This window comes from Eptatretus burgeri, chromosome 6 (genome assembly GCF_056783735.1).
Source record: "Eptatretus burgeri isolate ZD-2024b chromosome 6, Ebu_testis_v1, whole genome shotgun sequence".
Classification (NCBI taxonomy): domain Eukaryota; kingdom Metazoa; phylum Chordata; class Myxini; order Myxiniformes; family Myxinidae; genus Eptatretus; species Eptatretus burgeri.
Genome location: NC_140966.1, coordinates 111,801,957 through 111,814,454, shown reverse-complemented (window position 1 = coordinate 111,814,454; position 12,498 = coordinate 111,801,957). Strand labels below are relative to the sequence as shown.

Here is a 12,498-nt window from a genome sequence, read left to right as displayed (position 1 = left end):
CACATGGTGGCTGCCCTCCGAATAGACTTTCCCCAATACGCATGGTGGCTGCCCTCCGAATAGACTTTCCTCAACACACATGGTGGTTACCCTCCTAATAGACTTTCTCCAATACACATGGTGGCTGCCCTCCTCATAGACTTTCTCCAATACACATGGTGGCTGCCCTCCGAATAGACTTTCCTCAATACACATGGTGGTTACCCTCCCAATAGACTTGCCCCAATACACATGGTGGCTGCCCTCCGAATAGACTTTCCCCAATACGCATGGTGGCTGCCCTCCCAATAGACTTGCCCCAATACACATGGTGGTTACCCTCCTAATAGACTTGCCCCAATACATATGGTGGCTGCCCTCCAAATAGACTTGCCCCAATACACATGGTGGTCACCCTCCTAATAGACTTGCCCCAATACACATGGTGGCTGCCCTCCGAATAGACTTTCCTCAACACACATGGTGGTTACCCTCCCAATAGACTTGGCACAATACACATGGTGGCTGCCCTCCGAATAGACTTTCCTCAATACACATGGTGGTTACCCTCCCAATAGACTTGCCCCAATACACATGGTGGTTACCCTCCCAATAGACTTTCCCCAATACACATGGTGGCTGCCCTACTAATAGACTTGCCCCAATACACATGGTGGCTGCCCTCCCAATATATTTTCCCCAATACACATGGTGGTTACCCTCCGAATAGACTTTCCCCAATACACATGGTAGCTGCCCTCCTAATAGACTTTCCCCAATACACATGGTAGCTGCCCTCCTAATAGACTTTCCCCAATACACATGGTAGCTGCCCTCCTAATAGACTTTCCCCAATACACATGGTGGCTGCCCTCCGAATAGACTTGCTCCAATACACATGGTGGCTGCCCTCCTAATAGACTTGCCCCAATACATATGGTGGCTGCCCTCCAAATAGACTTGCCCCAATACACATGGTGGTTACCCTCCTCATAGACTTGCCCCAATACACATGGTGGCTGCCCTCCTAATAGACTTGCCCCAATACACATGGTGGCTGCCCTCCGAATAGACTTTCCTCAATACACATGGTGGTTACCCTCCCAATAGACTTGCCCCAATACACATGGTGGTTACCCTCCAAATAGCCTTGCCTCGATACACATGGTGCCTGCCCTCCTAATAGACTTGCCTCGATACACATGGTGCCTGCCCTCCAAATAGACTTGCCCCAATACACATGGTGGTTACCCTCCTAATAGACTTGCCCCAATACACATGGTGGCTGCCCTCCTAATAGACTTGCCCCAATACACATGGTGGCTGCCTTCCGAATAGACTTTCCTCAATACACATGGTGGTTACCCTCCCAATAGACTTGCCCCAATACACATGGTGGTTACCCTCCAAATAGCCTTGCCTCGATACACATGGTGCCTGCCCTCCTAATAGACTTGCCTCGATACACATGGTGCCTGCCTTCCTAATAGGCTTGCCTTGATACACATGGTGCCTGCCCTCCTAATAGCCTTGCCTCGATACACATGGTGGCTGCCCTCCTCATAGACTTGCCTCGATACACATGGTGGGTTACCCTCCTAATAGACTTGCCCCAATACACATGGTGGCTGCCCTCCGAATAGACTTTCCTCAACACACATGGTGGTTACCCTCCCAATAGACTTGGCACAATACACATGGTGGCTGCCCTCCGAATAGACTTTCCTCAATACACATGGTGGTTACCCTCCCAATAGACTTGCCCCAATACACATGGTGGTTACCCTCCCAATAGACTTTCCCCAATACACATGGTGGCTGCCCTACTAATAGACTTGCCCCAATACACATGGTGGCTGCCCCCCTCATAGACTTGTCTCGATACACATGGTGGCTGCCCTCCTAATTGACTTGCCCCAATACACATGGTGGCTGCCCTCCCAATATATTTTCCCCAATACACATGGTGGTTACCCTCCGAATAGACTTTCCCCAATACACATGGTAGCTGCCCTCCTAATAGACTTTCCCCAATACACATGGTGGCTGCCCTCCGAATAGACTTGCTCCAATACACATGGTGGCTGCCCTCCTAATAGACTTGCCCCAATACATATGGTGGCTGCCCTCCAAATAGACTTGCCCCAATACACATGGTGGTTACCCTCCTCATAGACTTGCCCCAATACACATGGTGGCTGCCCTCCTAATAGACTTGCCCCAATACACATGGTGGCTGCCCTCCGAATAGACTTTCCTCAATACACATGGTGGTTACCCTCCCAATAGACTTGCCCCAATACACATGGTGGTTACCCTCCAAATAGCCTTGCCTCGATACACATGGTGCCTGCCCTCCTAATAGACTTGCCTCGATACACATGGTGCCTGCCCTCCAAATAGACTTGCCCCAATACACATGGTGGTTACCCTCCTAATAGACTTGCCCCAATACACATGGTGGCTGCCCTCCTAATAGACTTGCCCCAATACACATGGTGGCTGCCTTCCGAATAGACTTTCCTCAATACACATGTTGGTTACCCTCCCAATAGACTTGCCCCAATACACATGGTGGTTACCCTCCAAATAGCCTTGCCTCGATACACATGGTGCCTGCCCTCCTAATAGACTTGCCTCGATACACATGGTGCCTGCCTTCCTAATAGGCTTGCCTTGATACACATGGTGCCTGCCCTCCTAATAGCCTTGCCTCGATACACATGGTGCCTGCTTTCCTAATAGACTTGCCCCAATACACATGGTGCCTGTCCTCCTAATAGACTTGCCTCGATACACATGGTGCCTGCTTTCCTAATAGACTTGCCTCGATACACATGGTGCCTGCCCTCCTAATAGGCTTGCCTTGATACACATGGTGCCTGCTTTCCTAATAGACTTGCCTCGATACACATGGTGGCTGCCCTTCTAATGAACTTGCCTTGATACACATGGTGCCTGCCATCCTCATGGACTTTCCTCGATACACGTGGTGGCTGCCCTTCTAATGGACTTGCCTCGATACACATGGTGCCTGCCCTCCAAATGGATTTGCCTCGATAGACATGGTGGGTTACTCTGCTAATAGGCTTGCCTCGATTCACATGGTGCCTGCCCTCCAAATCGGCTTGCCTCGATACACATGGTGGCTGCCCTCCTCATGGACTTTCCTCGATACACATGGTGGGTTACCCTCCTAATGGACTTGCCTCGATACACATGGTGCCTGCCTCCTTATGGACTTGCCTCGATACACATGGTGGCTGTCCTCCTAATGGTCTTGCCTCGATACACATGGTGGCTGCTCTCCTAATGGACTTGCCTCGATACACATGGTGGCTGCTCTCCTAATGGACTTGCCTCGATACACATGGTGGCTGCTCTCCTAATGGTCTTGCCTCGATACACATGGTGGCTGCTCTCCTAATGGACTTGCCTCGATACACATGGTGGCTGCCCTCCGAATAGACTTGCCTCGATACACATGGTGGCTGCCCTCCTCATAGACTTGCCTCGATACACATGGTGGGTTACCCTCCTAATAGACTTGCCTTGATACACATGGTGGGTTACCCTCCTAATGGACTTGCCTCAATACACATGGTGGGTTATCCTCCTCATAGACTTGCCTCTATATACATGGTGGCTGCCCTCCTAATAGGCTTGCTTCGATATACATGGTGGGTTACCCTCCTAATAGGCTTGCCTCGATATACATGGTGGTTACCCTCCTAATGGATTTGCCTTGATACACATGGTGGGTTACCCTCCTCATAGACTCAACTCAGAGGAACCAGCACCAAGAGACAAACAATGGGAGATAATTCCTGAGATTATTGAGGATTAATTTCAAGACAAATGAGCTTGGACTTTTGGAGTAAATAAGAGGACTGGATGACGCACACGCGCGACCGAGATGGGTTGGGGCGATGAAAAGGCAGGAATTGAAGAATGAACATGTCGCGTGACACGCGAACGTATGTTACCATGTTTGAGATGTACTGTGGAAAGATCCCACGTGTACACAATTCCCTTTTCGTGTTATGTCTCTGTGATTGCGTAATCGGGTTTCTCGACTCACTCCATTTTGTTTTTTTCGAGTGCTGTGTTTATGGATTGGCAGCATTCTCATGCCCATTGCAATTTGTCCGAGGGAAGTAAACGTCAACAAAATTGGGTGTGAGGGTATCGCATGTCGATCAGACGAGGAAGGACAGGCAGACTACAACCTCCTGAAGGCTATCATTGAGCCAGCAGGGTTTTTAACCAACAATCCAGAAGTAACTTGTTGGTTTCCAAAAGCTTGCAAATACTGGGAGATACTCCCTCAAATCCAGGCAAACTGCTCACCTCCACTCGTTTATCCTCCTCTTGACTGTGGAATCGCATCCCCGAGTCGGTCCAATCGCGTTCTTCTCTCTGCTGCCTTAAAATTGAGCCACCATCATGTTATCCCCGATTTTCTTCCTTACCTTCTCGAGTTTCATGGACACTTGATGCTATGAACATGGTGGCTGCCTTCCTAACGGGCAGGAGAGCAGCCACCACGTTATTCGTCGTCTCCTCTATCCACCTGCACTCCTCCACATTGACTCTGTCAGCTTTTCCTGTCCACTCATCTAATCAGTTTCCTCGTACTGTCTCCATGTCCCTATTTGTACTGACCATGTGATCGTTCCTTCCCCATTTCTCCGTCCTTCCTTGTATCCCAACTCCCCTCTGTTCCATTTCTGTGTCAACACCACCCATCTGCCATTGAGCTCTTCCATGAGCCGTCTCCACATGCATTTGACCCCAACACCTCCAAGATTCCACTCCAGTATGATTTTTACAATCGAGCGACTGTCTATAGCAAAATACCTGTTCACCATCAGCCGATCATAGATACACCATACCTGTAAACCGATTTACATGCCTGTCTGCAGTGGCACGTTTGGTTAACTTACGACATGTCTTGTTCACCCCTCTACCTACCACACAGAACAAAACTCTCTCCTTGCTTGCTTGCCAGAAAACTACGAAGATACCTTCTGGCTCAACCAAATGGATAACCACAGTAAGCACACGCACACACGCACGCACACATGGAGAGCGAAGACAAATGGAAGTTTGAGTTGAGTCCCAAATGTTTGAGTTTGAGTTGAGTCCCATATTTGAGTCCCAAATGCTCTACATTCAGAGGCACTCAGTGTTTCCACACACACGGAACCAGCTCGTACACCACAAGCACTATCGGGCCTTTTTTAAAACGTGTCCAATCCAGCAATTTCCTATTTGTCATGGCGCCGACTCAACATGGTGTCTTATCAGACGAGTTAGTTGATTTAGAGGAGATGAAACCGATCAGCTTTTGACACGTCACTTTTGTCCTCCACAACCCCGCAGCAACGAGCTGGTTGGACCCAGTCCTGCCGCATGATGTTCCGGGCTTTTGCGATGCGGGCTACGATTCCGATCATTCTGCACCGCAACAAGAACCTCTTTATGACCATGGTTACTACAGCCAAGGCCCAGGTATGGGCCGCATCACATGCGGTCTCCGCATGATCTTCACTCATGGTGCACGATCTCACTCCGAATGCATTATTTGTTCAAGACACACGACGTGCAATGCATGCGGTTCTTCTGCAGAAAAATGCATCGCGCACACGCCGCCTAAAATCGGAGCTCATCAATCATCTCCAGTCAGACTCCTTCCCTGCATTTTCAGAGTTGAGAGATGACATAGAGTAAGTTTACCTAAGTCGTAAAGAACACCAAACACGACACTAATAAACAACGCCACCGAGCAGGGACAACCTCTCATTCTTCACCTCTTTGGACATCTCTCAAAAGGAACGTCTGCAAGACAATCGGTGCTGCACACATGGACATATCGTACACTGCGAGTGCAAAAACCAAGCATGCTAATGCAATTAAGCACGCACCAAATGGACGTTTCTCATCTCCGTAGGTCATCTCAAACTGACCGTGACTTCTCCTTGGAGCAGCAGTTTTACATTAGACAGTCTTCTTCTTTCCTATGAGTAGCTAGCACATCATTTGCTGGAGACACAGCCATTCTGCAGATTCAGTGCTCCCCCTCCCCCTAGTTTAGAGCAGGAATTAGTAATTGGTGCAGAGTTCCGGCGATGGCTCACCGACTCTTCGTGAAGGACATCGTGGGAGATGACATCCACCAACTAATGCCAGCAGATGGGTCTCCCAGTTCAACATTCATACAAGGGATGGCACACACAATGGTGAAACACCAGGATGACGGTTTATAGCCGGGATAGGATTCAAGCACAGGCTAGACAGCTTAGAGGTGAGCGTGCGTATTTCTCGGCCGTCCTGTCAGCCTTAATGTGCAGCCAGTGATACAGAACTTTCATTTTACACACAAGAGTACACAATGTGCATTACATGCGTGTCCATGTCGACCACCGACCACTCCGTAACCACGCAAAACCATTGCATCACTGTTTGCAAAACCATTGCATCACTGTCTCTTCTCGTTTGCAGAAACTCCTCTCTCTGGGTCATCTCGAATCGACAGCGACTCGGATTTGGAACAGTTTGACGTTTTAAATGGACCCCCACCCGAGGCAGCAACTCCAGGTAACAAGAAGTACCGATGCTTGGGCCTTCTGTGTTGTTTGTCTCAAATCCATCTTCCACTCATTCGTTTTGCACGACATCCCGTTCAATGGAGATTAGGTGTTATCCACACAAAGCTGGTACCATTTTCCCACCCTCCATTACTCGTGAATGTGTTGGGTTCCTGTTTAACAAAGAATTGGAGAAGTGACGTCCTTTTGGATCTCGTGCTCGTGGGACTTGGAAGGCCAGAGTATAAATTTCCACAAAAAACGATACCGTTGACATCTTGTGCCTCAATTCCGTAGGTCGACCCTCAGTGCGAGAGAGGTACAACAAGGCCTGCCACAAAACGGGCCGAAACAGCCAACAGACCCCAGCCAAGGCTCGACGTAAACAATGTAAGTTACCGGACCGGGTCGTCTTCACACTGGTACATAATTGAGGTGTTTTTATTGGTCCATCGATAACGAGTTGGACGATGTCAAGATTGGTTACTCAAATGATTGCCAAAGTTAGACATTCACATTGTCCCAATGGCATGAGTGGTTGAAGGAAAATGAGCCATCTATTTATTACATATGCATGGGAGGTGGTGGAAAAGGGATGGGAGAGTAGTGAAGTGTAGGAAAGAAGATTTGACTAATGAGAAGGTTGGGGGAAATCGATGGAGCGTTTCAGGAGGAGGGGAATGATCTGGGGTCCAAATTCCGCCATGTTTGTGTATATGCTCATTTGGTATGAAGCTTTGCAGCATTAAAAAGGAAGTTTTGGTCTACAAATCGTTTGTTCAAGTTAAGCACACGTTTTGTGGTTCATGGACACGTATGACCACTGATGCTTTGCCAGAACATTTTCCGACGTGGAGAGTTTGAGCAGTGGCCTTATGAAGGTGCCATCGTCCGTGTCATTTGCAGCCGACGAAGGCCGCAACGGCCTCCTCTGGGAATTTATCCGAGATATACTGCTCGAACCTGAGAAGCACCCGGGCCTGATGCAGTGGGAAGACAGACACAGCGGGGTGTTTCGATTCCTGCGCTCAGAGGGTGTCGCTCAGCTTTGGGGCCAGAGAAAAAACAACCGATCGATGACCTACGAGAAACTCAGCAGAGCCATGAGGTAAGCGAGGTCCTCATGAGACACCGCCCGGGGTTTCACGAGACGGAGGGACGAAATCTCCATCCGGACATGGGGGGGGGGGGATCAAAATGCTACAATTGCCTTAGATCTACACGGGCAGACAGGTACAAAGCTCAACCTTGAATCAAGCTGACGTGCACCACCTGCACCTCATCGAGATGATTTGAACAAGTAACGTATTTGTGATGCCAAGCACCTGAAAACGATCTTGTCCACAATCTAGAACGAAGTATGACTAGTGATTGATGGTGTTTTGAGGGCCGCAGCAGGCTCGAGAGAGGTGTTGCGATTATTCTATTTTGTGAGCGATGTACGGTGGGGTCAACGTATGTACAAAACGAGTGGGAGCGGGACTCTCTCTTCATGCAGGAGCCTGTGCTTGAATCACGTGCAGCACAAGGCCAAGGCGAGATAAGAGTGCACTCCACACGATATGGGATTTCTACCTGCGAAACAAGCATGATGTGAAAATCACGTGATCAGAAGGAAATACGAAACAGCCCAAACCAGAGCTATTATAATCTCCGTTAAAACGAGATTGATAGCATGTCTCAAGCACCTAAGATGCATCGTATGACAGGGCAGCTCAAATGGATAAGAACAGAGCACCGATAATTCGGAACGTGCTTGCGAGCCAGGTTACCACCATGGTCAAAAACCCTTCCAAATTCAGGCAGAGGCGCACGTCACGGCAGCAGTTCTTTGCGGTTTCCCGTGGCGAGTTGCGGTGCAAGGAGGACGTAGAGCAACATGTGGCAGTGGCAGATATGGAACCCAAAGCAACTGTGGCAGATAAAGAGGAGGGGCCTGCACTATCACCGGTGCAAAAAGAGATGGCTGTGTGTGACAACTGCAGTCGAAAAAATAACTAAATAAATAAATAACGGAATGTGTAGATCACTTGAGTTGCAAAACAAAACAAAAAGTTCAAACTACAAGTGGGTAACAGAGGTATGGTGCTGAGAGTGCCCAGCTCGATAAACCAAAACTCCGTAGAATGAAAAGGGAAGAGAAGTAACATTGATGACTCAAGGTGGGATTGCACGAAACAACAGCGTTGTGTTGCAATGGAGCAAACATCCACTTAAAAAAAAAAACAAAGAAATGATGGACCAACGGGCGATAGGCCTGAAACGTGACCGAAAAGGCCATTCGATCCGCAGCATCAATGGCAAAATGCTCAACGCCTCGAGTTAAACGGGTCGTAGCAGCTCCACCGGTACGTAACGACCATCGAGTAAGGGTCAGACCATTCTTCGAGTGTTAATTGACCTGATGAATAACGATGTCATGACTTGCACAAGATGTTAGCTTCAAAAAGGGTCGCGGTAGTATCGCGTCGAGGAGATCTTCAGTACGAGACGGTCTTCAAGCTACCCCGCTTGTGCAATGGCATGCAATTGGTGACGAGATCTTCAAAAACCATTTGACGATGTGAGTGTTCGGTGCACCCTGTAAACACACCACCTTTCTCCTTTCTCAGGTACTACTACAAGAAAGAGATCCTTGAACGGGTGGATGGTCGACGACTGGTTTACAAGTTTGGGAGAAATGCTACAGGCTGGAAGCTGTAGGGTTTTATTCAGTCGATCACTGCCTTGGGTATTCTAAATACTCGATGTACCACCTTTGCCTTATGGTTCTGATGTATAGACCACCATGTAATTTCCACAAGGGTGTATGACCCGTAAGCAAGCTCAACCCAAAGTACCCCCCTTGCTATCTATCCCCCGATGCCAAGAGCAGAGTCGGTTACATGGGGTGAGACATTTTTACAGGTCGGACGCTTCTTCGATGAATCCATGGGTACACATTGCTCATGATGGGGAATGTTGTTACGTCAAATGTAAATAGATGCAATTGTTGAGTTGTTTTTACACTGTACAGATGTCGACTTTAATTTGGACTGTCTTGAAACAGCCTGAAAGATCCATGATCCAAACTCATTAAAAAAAAACACGTTTTGTTCATGTTCAAAATGGACTCTGTTGTTTGTCGAGTACAAAGTCAAAGGCCTAGTGTTCGGTCATGGTGCCCACGTTGTACAGTACCAGCTGACGTTTCGGTCATGGTGCCCACGTTGTACAGTACCAGCTGACGTTTCGGTCATGGTGCCCACGTTGTACAATACCAGCTGACGTTTCGGTCATGGTGCCCACGTTGTACAATACCAGCTGACGTTTCGGTCATGGTGCCCACGTTGTACAATACCAGCTGACGTTTCGGTCATGGTGCCCACGTTGTACAGTACCAGCTGACGTTTCGGTCATGGTGCCCACGTTGTACAGTACTAGCTGACGTTTCGGTCATGGTGCCCACGTTGTACAGTACCAGCTGACGTTTCGGTCATGGTGCCCACGTTGTACAGTACCAGCTGACGTTTCGGTCATGGTGCCCACATTGTACAGTACCAGCTGACGTTTGTCATGGTGCCCACATTGTACAGTACCAGCTGACGTTTGTCATGGTGCCCACATTGTACAGTACCAGCTGACGTTTGTCATGGTGCCCACGTTGTACAGTACCAGCTGACGTTTCGGTCATGGTGCCCACGTTGTACAGTACCAGCTGACGTTTCGGTCATGGTGCCCACGTTGTACAGTACCAGCTGACGTTTCGGTCATGGTGCCCATGTTGTACAGTACCAGCTAACGTTTCGGTCATGGTGCCCATGTTGTACAGTACCAGCTGACGTTTCGGTCATGGTGCCCATGTTGTACAGTACCAGTTGACGTTTCAGTCATGGTGCCCATGTTGTACAGTACTACGTGCACAACCATCTGCAGTGCCTCTTTTAAATCATTTTATTTGTAAGAAAATCCCAAATAAACACTATGCAATATCTCCGTGTTTCATATTAAACCGACAGGAGGTAAGGGAGATAAAGATAATTTAAATGCACTGTGTACAAACCAAACCGGGAGAATAATAATTACGATCAGCACTAAAGAGCGACGTTTAAAAGTTGTTTGCCTGACGTGGCCACAACCTCACCCACAAACCACAGCAGAAAAAGCGAAACTGTACAGCATCATTCACCAGGAGTCGGAGGGAAAAAAAAAAAGAAAAAATCTTCAAAAGATGCAGAGTGGAGAGTTTTCGGCCCACACAGCCGGCTCACCACCAGTACATTAAACAAGGCCTAGTGATAAAGATCATGTTACCCCCAAAGGCCGAAGCGCAAAGGCCTTGTCGAGGTGAACGATGTCTTCATTTTGGGCACCGCTAGGGTGGTTATTGGTGGATGGGATCATGGATGGAAGGATCGAAATTCTGATTAACAAGCTGCCCATCGTGAAAGATGACAAAACCGTGGAAAGATCGTGGCCTTTCACGCAGGCGAGCTCGCCAAGCTTCCCTAGGCCCGGCTGAACCCCACCACTCCGATGTGCAGAAACTCACGCCCGTCCCGAAGCAGCCGCGATGAAAGGTTCGGAAATGAGAGGAGCCGGGTGGATGGGCCGTGGGAAAAGGAAAGTCCCGTGGGTTTGGGGGTGGGTGGGGGGTGGGAGCGGAGTTGTTCGAGTCACTTCACTGCCGTGCCTTCAGTGTGTCCGACAACCTGGATGGGGACAGTGACGTGGTTGAGGTGAGAGATGGAGGTAGTGCGTGAGGAGGACAAAATGGGATCAGCACGATTCAGAGTACACCTGGTGCAGTGTTGGGTGCATTGTTCATGGTACAGTGTGAAGTTAAAATAGACACACAGTGGAGTAATGCATTCTACTTCAAACATTACCCAGAAAGTCTTGTATATTACCCTGAAAAGTAAAACTTGTGCTTGGTAGAATAATCACACTGCAGGAAGGACACACCATCCTGACACACCATCATACACCACCCTCCCCAATGCATTCCCCCTCCTCTCACCACCCTCCCCTCACCACCATCCCCTCACCACCCTCCCCCAATGCGTTTCCCCTCCTCTCACCATCCTCCCGCTCTGCGTTCCCTCTCCCCTCACCTTCTCCCCCTATGCGTTCCCCCTCCTCTCACCACCCTCCCCTCTGCATTCCCCCTCCTCTCATGTTCTCCCTTTCACCACCCTCCCCCAATGCGCCCTGCCCTCCTCTCACCACCCTCCCGCTCTGCGTTCCCCTTCCTCTCACCTTCTCCCCCTATGCATTCCCCCTCCTCTCACTCCCCTCCCCTCACTCCCCTCCCCCTCTGCATTCCCCCTCCCCTCACTCCCCTCCCCTCTGCATTCCCCCTCCTCTCACTCCCCTCCCCTCTGCATTCCCCCTCCTATACGTTCTCCCTCTCACCACCCTCCCCCTACTCCTCTCACCACCCTCCCCCTACTCCTCTCACCACCACCCCCCCCTTATCCGTCCCCGTCCCCCCCCCCTCACCACCCCTCTCTTGGTTCGCTGGTGCCAGCAGTAACCACTATTTTCGTTGTGTCTGTCTGTTTGTGACTCTCTCCAGAGCATAGCTCCGTGACGTTTGATGCGATCTTGATGAAACTTGGACACAAGCTAGATATCATGGTCGAGTTGTTTCTTTGTGTATGAAGGGCATCCCACGCCCACTTGAACTTTTTCATTATCGATTTTTTTCTCGCAATTTCATTTCCAAGAAGCTGTGCGGTAATGTCCATAAGTACAACATATAAAAAATCCGATTTGATTTGGTCATTTTTGACGGAAGAGACATGTTTTTACGGTAGGGCTTCCTCAAAAGTTTCCAACTAACTCAACTGTACCTATCGTGGCATTGTTCAATAATGGCCGCGAACAATCATCGCCTCTCGGCTAGTCATTCCTTATCTTCCACACAAGGGTGGTGTGACGATTGAGG

The 12,498-nt window shown here is 49.2% G+C and overlaps 2 protein-coding genes across 8 annotated transcripts in view; one reads left to right on the top strand and one right to left on the bottom strand.

Annotated features, from left to right (window-relative positions):
* The window catches only part of LOC147025633 (ETS-related transcription factor Elf-3-like), a 43,633-nt gene extending 33,956 nt beyond the window's left edge, over window positions 1–9,677 (top strand). For 3 of the 6 annotated variants that reach the window (XM_085886807.1, XM_085886806.1, XM_085886810.1), the window contains exons 3-8: window positions 4,961–5,035; window positions 5,365–5,493; window positions 6,484–6,579; window positions 6,867–6,959; window positions 7,476–7,677; window positions 9,182–9,677. In XM_085886807.1, coding sequence (XP_085742933.1) covers window positions 4,961–5,035; window positions 5,365–5,493; window positions 6,484–6,579; window positions 6,867–6,959; window positions 7,476–7,677; window positions 9,182–9,272 — 686 coding nt within the window. In that variant the 3' untranslated portion in view covers window positions 9,273–9,677. The remainder of the gene's footprint in view (window positions 1–4,960; window positions 5,036–5,364; window positions 5,494–6,483; window positions 6,580–6,866; window positions 6,960–7,475; window positions 7,678–9,181) is intronic. The other 3 variants (XM_085886809.1, XM_085886812.1, XM_085886811.1) reach the window with 2 other exon arrangements.
* An 802-nt stretch (window positions 9,678–10,479) lies between these two features.
* Window positions 10,480–12,498, bottom strand: part of ARL1 (ARF like GTPase 1) — a 57,038-nt gene continuing 55,019 nt past the window's right edge. For both annotated transcript variants that reach the window (XM_085886815.1, XM_085886816.1), the window contains exon 6: window positions 10,480–11,260. In XM_085886815.1, coding sequence (XP_085742941.1) covers window positions 11,230–11,260 — 31 coding nt within the window. In that variant the 3' untranslated portion in view covers window positions 10,480–11,229. The remainder of the gene's footprint in view (window positions 11,261–12,498) is intronic.